Here is a 12,394-nt window from a genome sequence, read left to right on the forward strand (position 1 = left end):
CAAGTCAAAAAAGGATTCATTTGATACATTTTTTATAACTTAGGAACCAAATGTTTACATTTTTAAAAGCGAGGACTAAACTGAACATCCGCTTATAACTTAGAAACCAAAAAGAGATTTAAACCTAAATGAAATCCATCAAGTCAAACCAGACAATAATAATAGGTGATAAAAAAGTGGTCAGTGAAGACGAGATAAAAAAAAATGGTCTTGGTTAAGATAAGCACAACACTCTTTAAAGAGAAAATGTTCCTAATGCATAGAGAAAACAACATATAAAATTCTCTCTCAAAATAAATATTCTGTTAGATTAATAAGCCTAATGAAGATTTTTAATCTTATGAATTCTAAGACTTTTAAAATTAATATACAAAGATTGAAACTGTGTCGTCACATATTTATAATATAATATAATATAAGAATTATTATTTGATTTGTATATTAAGTATTGATATTTATATTATAATAAAAGTATTTTAATTTACTAATGTCTAAGTCACAAATTATGATATAAGGTAGTGAGAAACAAAACTTCTTTGATCAATAATTATTATATTTATTTATAAATTTAAATATTATTTGAATTAAATGTTAGTTTTCGATAAAAACATGCTTTTATATATAGATCAATGTGACTATGATTTTGTATATTAATATTGTTTCTATAATTGTGTAGGGTTAAGAGATATACATTTTTGTTGTTGCCTTTCTTATTTTCTAAACTCCGAATCTCTTACTTCAAATTCTTCGAGTTTGAACTGAGTGGGAGGGTATGTGCAAGTGACTTTGATAATAGTGATAATATTCAATGGAGAGTAAGTACTCATAATTGGTTATTGGAACTCGATAAAACTTGTTTACTTTTGTGGCTTAGCCTTCTATTATAAGTTATTTTATGGACCTTAAACTAGCATAGGTCCAACAAAAGTATCTTACCTTTAATTTCGTTACTCATAAACACAACTTCCTTATCCTGCAATCACTTATTAATATCTTATTATTCTGTTATTAATTTATTAATTGTTTATTTGTCCAAACCATTGACTCAATAACAATAACTTTAGCGTTGACCCAATTAAAGGGATGACTCAAACGGTACTATTCGGGTTAGACATCATACCATAGATATTAAGATGAATCTCCTTTAGTTTTGGGTGAGCGAGTGGGTACCTATCAAATGCACTCCGACAATTAAGTCAGTTAAACAAATCTGATTGGTTATCACAATAAAGTCTTATATTCGCAATAAATACAATCACCTACCGTTTTACCTTACACTTATATTTATAGGTTTCGAAGTGAACTTTTAATTAGGATTGACCCAATTACGAACCAAAAAGTCCATAAGCATGTTTTACCCATTTTTACTTTGTTAAACATGTTAGTTTTGTAATAATAGTTTTAATTGATCGATCCACATGGAAACGATGATCGATCGATCAAAACGTAGCATTTTAGGGAGATCTTCGTTCTTTTGGGAACATTGACCACTTGATCATTGTAGGGATGTGTTGACTAGGCGGTTATACGGTACACCATGCTTTTACAGAAAAAAAATAATACGAATATGAATTTATTCTTAATCTAATTATTTATGTTCTTACAATATTGAGTATATTATGTAAAGACCCTTCAAATTCATTTTAGGAAAGACTATTATTTTTCAAACTGAAATGTTCTATGACTTGGATGGTAACTTGAGACTAACAGGAGGCATGCTTCCAATTTTGTGCATTTAAACCAAGATATTCTAAGTTCACATCTATTCAAGATCTAGAGTACCTATGCTTGTCAAAAGACATTCTAATGCTCAAGTTAGCCACATGACTCAAATAATAATAAATGTTGTAATGACAAGTACCCAAAAAAAAATACATAAATGATTATGCTATTTATAATATAATTTATTACATTTGTGGGCACTTATTTTGATGGTTTAGGCTTAGACCCATTAACTTATTTACCTTATTTGAATAAGTTGTTTAATAATACTTTATTAAGTTTTAGAGTATTGGTATGTCTTTAGCTCTTGTAGGTAGATAGATAATGCTACTTAATGATAGTCATCATACAAACATGTTTAAGTACAATAACTTAATAAGATGTAATCAATTGTATTTTGAGTCGTAACGTCCTAGAATCAAGTCAATGTTTATGTGATCCAAAATCATTCAATGATATAAAATAGAATTAAATTTGAATTGAATATTTAAAATGGTAATTCGTGTTGAAGGAATGCATATTTTTCTTAAACAGTTATAACTAATAACTATATCACTATAAAATAGATAAAAAAAATACGATAAATTATAGGCTTAATAGCACTAATGGTCCCTATTTTGGTCACGAGAATTCGTTTTAGTTCCCATTTTATTTTTTTGTTCAATTTAGTTCTAAAGAATGAAAATTGTGTTCAATTTGGTCCTTTTTACAAACGTCATTTAAATCGTTAACGGCAGACACTCAAACAGTTCCCAACAGTGATGATGTGGCAATTAACTGCCTAGTTGGAGACTATAGAGGCACACTGAGGTGGAATTATTAATTTTGAAATTCCAATTACAGATATTAGGGATTGCATTTTTGAAAATTAATTTAAGGGTTCTGAGAACTAAACTTCTTGCGTGCTTTGGGAAGATTGGGAAGAAGAACATCAGTGACGTCCAGTTCCAATTCGAAGCATTGATCTTTGGCAGTCAGGTTTGTGTTTCTAATCTCGTAACTAAGCTGGGTGTTGTGACATTCCTGTGTAAACTTTGTTGCACACATGGAAATGTGAGTGTTACATTTTTTCGAAAGTTAGATTTTCTTGAGAAATTGTGCGAACTGTTTAGGGCGAAATGTTTGGGGCATTGTTCTCTAACATATTATAATGGGTTGTGTCTCGTTGATTGTTGATTGTTGGTTTATTGTTTATTGTTTCCCATAGGGTTTAACACTTATTTTAGCGTAAAAAGCAGTTACGTTTTTCGTTTCCATAGTGGTCCCATGCCCATAAAGTTCATTTTGTAGGCTTGCGTTTGGAATGTCTGAGGAGAGATTTAATGTTGTGGTACACCATGGTGGAACCTTGGTTACGGATATACCTTTTCGATATATTGGTGGGGAAGTCACTTATTGGAGTGTGGACCCACACAAATGGAGTTATTTTGAAGTGCTAGATTTCGTTAAGGAGTTGGGTTATATTAATGTGTCTGAGTTATTTTATTGCATTGATCATATTCTGTATAAGTTGTACGATGACAAAGATGCAATGAACATGGTAGGCATTGCCAAGATTTTAGGGGAAGTTAACTTGTTTATGGTGCACTTTTTGGATGAGGAGCCAGAGATTATTGTTCAAAGTGAAATAAATGAACCACTTCATTTGTTGTGTCTTGGAAGTATAGAGAGTGTGAATGAAGAAAAGGTTGTGCAGGGGGTGAAGGATGAAGTGGTTGTGCAGGGGGAGGAGGAGGAGGAAGTGGTTGTGCAAGTGGAGGATATGGTTGAAGAGAACGTTGGGGTGGAGGAGGAGGAAGTTGTTATTGAACAACACGGGCAGTTGGAGGATGAAGTTGACATTGAAGAATTTAGTTCAAGTGAGGATGATGAAGTTCCTGATGGAGTAGTTCCTGATGCAGGGGTGGTGCATGGTGAAGTTCATGATGAAGTAGTTGATGAAGAAGAAGTGGATGAAGGACTAGTTGATGTTGATGTTGATGAAGAAGAAGTGGATGAAGAAGAAGTGGACAGGGGGTTGTCTGATGATGACTGGAAATCAGAAGCATTGGACAGTCCAGAAGAGAGTGGAAGTGAGGATGGTGTTGATGAAAGGCAAAGTTGTGGTCCATTTGGGACGTATGTTAAGCAAAAAAATATGTCAGAATACAAGTGGGAAGTGGGAAAAAAGTTCGGTGATAAAATTGTGTTTATGGAGGCTATTAGAAGTTATGTCGTGCATGTAGGGAGGAATTTGAAGTTTCTTAAGAATGACAATAGAAGGGTACGAGTGAGATGCTTGGGTGCAGAAAAAAATGTCCATGGATGGCTTATTGTGGATATTTAGAAGGATGTAGAACTTGGCAATTGAGAAAAATTTTGGATACCCATACCTACAGTAGGCAACTCAATATCAAAATGATGAATGCAAAGTGGTTGAGTGGAATACAAATCTCTCACTATCTAAAGCCCGTAGGGAAAAATTAATGGCATCATGCAAACTTGAAGGTTCATTCAAAGATCAGTTCACAAGAATTTTTGACTATGCACATGAATTATTAAGATGCAACCCGAGATCGACCGTCAAAGTTAAAGTGGATAGTGAAAATGGTCAGACCACCTTCCAAAGGTTCTATGTATGCTTGAAAGCTTGCAAGAATAACTTCCTCTATTTTAGGCCCTTTATTGGTTTGGATGGATGTTTCCTAAAAGGAAAGTACAAGGGGGAGTTATTAACAGCTGTTGTTAGAGATCCTAATGAGCAGATGTTACCTCTGGCATATGCAATTGTGGAAGTAGAAAACAAAGAAACTTGGTCTTGGGTTTTGGAATTGTTGATGTACTTTTATGTCTGATGCATGCACTTTTATGTCTGACCAACAAAAGGTATATGTATTTCATATTAGTTATGTACATTAGTTCACTTTGGTCCCCATTTTATATTAAAAATGTTCAATGTGGTCCCTTTACACATGGTTTGCTGCCAGCGTTGGAAGCACTTTTACCTAAGGCAGAGCATAGATTTTGCATGAGACACTTATATGCAAATTTCAGAAAAAAGTTCAGAGGGCACACCTTGAAGACACTGATGTAGAAGGCTGCTACTAGTACCTACCCCCAAGCTTGGGAAAGAGAAATGTTGAATATGAAAGAGGTCAATGTAGAAGCTTACAAATACCTTATTGTTATTCCTCCAAGGTATTTCTTCTTCCTTACTGCAACCTCTTACATACTTTTAGCTTCCTAACAATTTCTTATTCTTTGTAATAGGTATTGGTCTAGATCTAGATTTACAGGTCGAGCAGTAACTGATACACTAGTCAATAACATGAGTGAAGCTTTTAATAGTGTTATTGTTGATGCTAGAGGAAAGCCCATTGTAACCATGCTAGAGGAAATTATAGTTTACATCATGAAAAAATGGGCGACCAACAGAATCAAAATGTGTAATATGGACTTTGATATATGTCCCAAGATTAGAAAGAGACTTACAAAAGAATCAAATTTATTCAAGAATTGGATCCCTAGGTAAGCATTTCCTTTCCCAGTTTTAATTCATGTCACTTGGTCTATGATAAAATTTTTCATATTCAGGACTTCATATTTAACTTTTAATCATGTCTTATTTGATGGCAGTTGGTCTGGAGAAATTTTTTTTGAAGTTAGGCATTGTGCAGTGATTACAAATAAGTTTGCAGTCAACCTGGACAGCCAAGACTGTACCTGCAGGAAATGGCTCATTAGTGGCATCCCTTGCTGCCATGCTATTGCAGCAATGAGATTTTTAAATTTAGATCCAGAAGAATATGTATCTGTTTAGTTCAGGAGGTCAACTTATGATGAAACATATGCTTCAATCATATTTCCAGTTACCATTTATGGGAAAGAACAGCAAGCTCAGATGTCCTCCCACCTTTTAAAAGAAAATTACCTGACAGACCAAAGAAAAAAAGAAGGTTGGAGAATTGTGAGCTAAGGAGTGATGAAACCCAGATGACCAAAGGCGGCCACCACAAGAAATGCAACATTTGTCGTGTTCTTGGGCATAATAGGAATCCACTGAGCAACACCACCACCCCAACCAACATAGGAATCCACTGAGCAACCAACTGAGCCAATCAGAAGGGACAAGTTACCAATTAGGAGACCATCTGTTTTGTAATGTTATAAATTTCGTGCACTTGGCACTGTATCTGTTTTGAAATACTTTCCCAATTTAAACCTCGTGTCCTTAGTAATGTTTTGAAATACTTTATAATGTTTTGATATATTTGGCATTAGATCTGTAATGATGTGCTATTATGTAACTTGATGGTGTACCCATGAACTGACTTTTGATTGTGAAAACATATTCATGTACCCATGTTTTGATATTGATTTTAACCACTTCCATTTTATGCACACAACACTGTCAACATCATAAGGACCAAATGCACACATATTTAACTAAAATGAGGACTGATTTGACAAGAAATGTTATTCATTTATTCATTTAATACAAAACACAGTCGTGTAATGCGACCACCTAACAACCTCATACTTCAAAACACAAAAGTAAAGTACATTGGGACCACCTAAAAACACATAACACATCAACCTAAAAACACACTTTCAACACATCAACCACACTTTCAACACATCAACCTAAAAACACACATAACATAACTATGATCAGTACACTAAGAACACACACCACTGCTACTAAGAATTGGGTCCTTCTCGTCAAAGCTCTCATTGTCTTCTCCATATCACAAATCTTCCTCCTTTGACTACCAATGATAACATCCCTTTCATCAACTTTTTCTTCATTGCACCACTTGAAATAGTTACAAGACATCACATTAATAGTTCCACTCTGTTATTCATCAAACACATTGTTAATTACAAACACAAAGAAAATAGGCAAGAAAATAAGCTTTAATTACATATGCTTTTATTCACATCACCTTGTAGTTACGACAACCGCAAAAGTATCTTCCAGCATTCTTTGAAGTTCTAGCCATTTTTACTATAGCCAACTCACCACAATTGCAAATGGGGATTATCCCTACCCCCACTGAACCACCACCAAGTGACGAATTACAACTTCGGTGGCTGGAGCTATTGCAAAAAGAAGAAGAACATTGTGAACGAGACATGGCTCATCAACTCTCAAGATTGGGAAGGTTAACTACGAACCTCACTTTCGCTCACTGAAGTAAAGTAAAAAACCCTAACGTAAACCTAATTTCATTCTCCATCCTCTGCTCATAAATTGGGGTACAATAAATAATTCGCATTTCTTTTAAAATCCACCTCAGTGTGCCTCTACATTCTCCAACTGGGTAGTTAATTGCCACATCATCACTGTTGGGCGCTGTTGGAGTGTCTGCCGTTAACGATTTAAACGACGTTTGTAAAAAGGACCAAATTGAACACAATTTTCATTCTTTAGGACTAAATTGAACAAAAAATAAAATGAGGACCAAAACGAATTCTCATAATCAAAATAAGGACCATTAGTGCTATTAAACCTAAATTATACTATCATTACAATTTTTTTTTTCATATTCTCTAAGACGATGGTTATACCTTAAAGCAAAAATAGCTGTCATAAGATATATTAATATTTTACAATCAAAACATAAGAATTTTTTTTATATAGAATCACAGCAAAACAACATAAACTTATTTTCGATTTTTAGCTAGATAAATATATTTCATTATTTTATTTTAATCTTTAGAAAAAAGATTCACAATTTACAATTAAATAAACTTTCTATTTAATTATACATCTTAACTATTTATTTTTAAATTTAATATATATATATATATATATATATATATATTCAAAAATATATTTTGAGATTATTTTATTTTTTTATTATAATATATTCTTTCTTATAACAAGACACACGTCCCGTTCCCAAATTTTTAGTTAATTTTAATTACTTAGTTATTACTTCTTCTAATATGTCCTTAGCCTTTCACATAATTTAAAATGATAATGGTATTTAAACAATATTTTTTTTAATTACATTTAAATATTATTTACGTGTCATCTTGTGATTGATACAAAATTATTTCATAATCAATAATAATAATTATAAATATCATCATAGATCTCAAATAATACATAAATAATGTTTAAATGTTGTCAAAAAATATTATCTAAGTATCATTATCAATTTAGAAACACCTACTTTTCATAATATAATAATTTTTTTTTAATTTTAATTAAAATAAAAATTATGAATGAAATTGACCGATACTTGCCGCTTATTTAAGATTTCATAATTCCCTGTGAAGTTAACCTGTCAACTCATTCTATCAATACAAAATGTTCAATAGTCGGCAACAAATGGTGCATACAATACTGCGGGAACTGAAAACCACGCGCGAATTGTGGCGGTGGAATTGAAATTTGAGCATCTCTTTTTGTCATCATTTAACCTCGCACTTTGGAAACTATCGCCTCTTTCTCTCTTTGGTCACTTTGTCGTTCTAACCCACAAACATGACAAGGACGAGACAGAGTTTGAGCCAAGAGAAAAGTGGTTCACCCTTCACTTTACTCTTCTCTCAGCACTCTTTGACTTTAGCAACTAAAAAAAGTCTGCACCCTAGGGTTCCTTCTCCTACCTGAAACCCTCAAGATAAATCACAGTTTCAATGCACTTTTCAAACACAGAAAATAGTTGGTGAGTCAAGTTTCAGATATTGGTGCTTCTTATGTTTATTATTATGTTTTTTTTTTTCGAAAACAAGACACAACACATGTTAGTTTTTGTTTACCCGTTGTTGTTGGTCCATCGCTGGTTTTACCTTTCATTTTAAAACGATTACCCAATACGAAAAATAAATAATATGTAGTTGGTACTTGGTTGTGCTCACTGCTCAATTCATTGTTGCTTCATTTCTACCACTTCTCTGGGGTGCATTTATTTATCTGAGTTGCAAGTGTTCATTTTCTATGTTATGTGTAGTTTGGAAATGTTACTAGGATTATGTTGTGTGTGGATGAGTTTGAGTTTGGGTTAGGCAAGAACATGCTTTATGGGTCCACGTTTGTGACTTTTGGGATTTTAAAGAGAAAGCATGAATGGTAAGTGGTCCTTTGACCATACCCATTTGAAGATGGCTTGGATTCAGCATCAAATCCAACAAAAAGATGGTTACTTGATCTATCCACCACCGGTTTTGCCTCCCCCTTCACCACCAAGTTGGGGTGCATTCCACAAAGAATCAATGTCTTCGTCGTCATCATCATCATCATCTCCCTCACCTTCATCCTCTGGTGCTAGAATTAGTCCTGCTGTGCTTTTCATCATTGTGATTCTGGCTGTTCTATTTTTCATCTCTGGCCTGCTCCACCTGCTTGTTAGATTTCTCATGAAGAACCCTTCTTCCTCAGCATCTTCTCAGTCCAATAGGAACCAGGAAAATGCAACCTCTGATACTCTTCAAAGGCAGCTGCAACAGCTGTTCCATCTTCATGATTCTGGTCTGGACCAGGCTTTTATTGATGGACTTCCTGTTTTCCAATACAAGGAGATAAAGGGGTTGAAGGAGCCATTTGACTGTGCTGTCTGTCTCTGTGAGTTTTCTGAAAAGGATAAACTTAGGTTGCTGCCTATGTGTAGCCATGCCTTTCATATCAGCTGTATAGACACCTGGCTTTTGTCCAACTCCTCATGCCCTCTTTGCAGGGGTACCCTCCTTACTCCTGGCTTTCCCCTTGAAAATCCATTGTTTGATTTTGATGATTTGAGGGATGATAATGGGGAACCTGAGTTCACAACTAGGCAGAAAACGATTGAAATTGAAGAAACTGTGGTAGAGAAGGGGGTTTTCCCTGTGAGACTTGGCAAATTCAGAAGGCTTGATATGGAGGCAGAGGTAGCTGCTGGAGGAGAGACTAGTAGCAATAATTTGGATGCCAGAAGGTGTTATTCCATGGGATCTTATCAGTACGTGCTTGGGAATTCAGACCTCAGAATAACCTTGAGCCATGACCGAGAAGGTCGTCAAGCACAGTTCTTGAAAGGAACAGAAAATTTAGAGAGACTTTCAGTTGAGGGGGATATTGAAGGAAAGAAGATTACAAGTGTGTGTAAAGGTGAGAGCTTTTCTGTTTCCAAAATCTGGCAGTGGTCACAGAAGGGAAAATTTTCAGTTTCTTCTGATACCCAGATGAGTATGCCCTCTTCTCTTATCACGGATTTGCCTTGGATGAGAGAAACAAGAAGGATATGAAAGGTATCCATATTATACACCCCTTCTCCACCTCTTACTTGAATTCATTTGAATCCATTGATTACAGCTTCTGCTTTTCCTCGAAATTTCTTCAAATATTTGGTGCTCTAATCTTGAAGATGTGGTTATTGATGTACTACGATTCTGTGACATGAGATGGAAGAAGTTTATGTTTCTATAAAACAGATTTTAGGAATGAACTGATACATACAAGTTGTAACAATGACCCAATCATTGGAGGCAGCCAAAATTCATGAGATTCACATATGGAAAGAAATTTTATCAAGGGGGAGAAAATATTTGTCAAAACTATGTACCACGCTTATTTTTACCGCATAAATGCATTAGGTCACTGAACCGTGGTTGTTTCGAGATTGATATATTGATAAATATCAAACATTTGATATATCGTTGGTAGGAGAAGCAAACGATTATGATATGCTATTCTTAAATTTGATTCCATTTTTGTTGTGACATTGTAAGTGATATCTGATGATACGCATTTGCAGTTACAAAAAAAATCAAAAGCTTGTTTACTAGTAGAAACTATTTGATAAAATCCATTTGATTTGTTATTTTCACTCGTTAAAATAGTTTGATTGGAGGAGTCTATTTGTAAAACCTTGTAGAAAAGTAGTAGTTAAACTAAACTTTACTTTTCTATCAGTTGAAATTATTTCATGCATACCTTAATTAGTAAACAAGCTTTTACGTAAATTTTAAATTTCTAATTTTTTTTAACTAACGGCAATACTGTCTTCGTTTTTATTATATTGTCGTATTTTTCTTTTACATTCCATTTAATATTATCAAATTACTAGATAGGACGTTATACGATTGATAAGAACATGTTTACTTGATTACAATCATCCTAAGTAGATATACTGAAATATAAGTAAATTCAAGAGCGTAAATTCATCTGCAGTCCTCAAACAACTAAAAGGGAAAGCAATAAATGATACATAATCTTTTAAAAAGATAAACTAGTCCAAAAAAAACTAAAAGGGAAAGAAATAAAAGATACATAGTCTTTTAAAAAGATGAACAAGTCCTCCACAAATATTCAGAGAAACTAAACATTTACACTATCATTCCCTTCTCTAGATGGATCAACACTTATATCTTCGTTTGTTTACACTAAACATCATTGCAAAAAGATAAAACAATACACAAACACAAGCATAAGAAAAGAGCAAGCTTGTGTATAAAAATAAAATACACATACAAGTTAAATTTATTTCATCACAAAGTAGCATATTTCAAATTTTACCAGTTTAAACATTATATAACTTTTATATAACTTTTTGACTCTCTAAAATTGAAATACATGCACTAACATCGAATTTAGAGAGATATTCACTTGTGGTAGTCTTTATTGTTCTATAAAGTCATTGTTAATGAGTTTTATCCTATCATACACAAGGCTAATCTCCTTCGTGTCTCGGGCCAAATAAAGCTTATAGACTACAACTTTTTGCTATTCTTCAACACATAACATGTTCTTCTATATTTGAGTATGAATGATTATCAGAATCAAAATACTTCTTTACTTGAATCCATACATCAATGCATACACTAAGTAACACTACTAGAAAATCTTCTCACAAGACTCCTAGAATTATGCCAAAGACATACAATTGGATTTTCCCTAATGGAATTCCTTAATTCATATCAACTCATAACTTCACTCAAAACCTTTCAATTATACCCATAACATCCATTGAAATCGACAAAACCAACCAAAGATCATAAATATACAATAAATCCAAAACACCATATTGTTTGGTGCTCAACGGTCCTAATGGCACACCCAACGCTAAAATTTCAAGGATCATAAATCTATACGGTACCCAATGGCCTAAGCTAGCATCAAGCGTTGGCTACCCCTTAAGCTCTTTGAGAAGATTGCGCCTATCGGTAGAAACCAATGCCCAACGCCAAAGACCACTGGAGCTCTCTAAACTAGGCATGACCAACAATATAGACATTCGCCCAATGCTCTATTGCAAAATTGGTCACTGACTTAAACTTTGGGTTTGACGCTCAACACCCATTTGCACCGCCCAACATCGTTAAAGTAACATGTTAGCAAAAGAAGAAGATAAACATCTTGTTTCAATAAATAATTTTAATGATAATAATTCATGGAGAAGTGCGAAAGATTTATAAAGTACTTAGATTCAAGAGATACATTGAAGATAAATAATTTATTTGTTGAAGTCTTGTAATTTTTGTATTTTATTTAATTTAGTAGATCAAGAGTCCATAGGTAGAACCCAGTAGAGCACTCAAGAAAAGTTTTATTTTTCATAAAAGCCTCTAAGATAAACAATTATCACTATTGATAACCCATTATCATAATTAATTTCAAATTTCCAGAAAAGCCTTTAGAATAATCAATTATCACTATTGATATTTGATTATAACATAGAGAAAATAATTTTTGAAATAGTTTTTG

At 33.5% G+C, this 12,394-nt stretch overlaps 1 protein-coding gene across 1 annotated transcript; it reads left to right on the top strand.

The window, feature by feature from the left end:
- The first annotated feature begins 8,059 nt into the window (after positions 1 to 8,059).
- Positions 8,060 to 10,398, top strand: LOC106758130 (RING-H2 finger protein ATL46). The gene has a single exon (XM_014641059.2). It carries the CDS (start codon positions 8,779 to 8,781, stop codon positions 9,934 to 9,936), a length of 1,158 nt encoding a protein of 385 aa, XP_014496545.1. The 5' UTR covers positions 8,060 to 8,778; the 3' UTR covers positions 9,937 to 10,398.
- Positions 10,399 to 12,394: the final 1,996 nt, after the last annotated feature.

Source organism: Vigna radiata, chromosome 4 (genome assembly GCF_000741045.1).
Source record: "Vigna radiata var. radiata cultivar VC1973A chromosome 4, Vradiata_ver6, whole genome shotgun sequence".
NCBI lineage: Eukaryota > Viridiplantae > Streptophyta > Magnoliopsida > Fabales > Fabaceae > Vigna > Vigna radiata.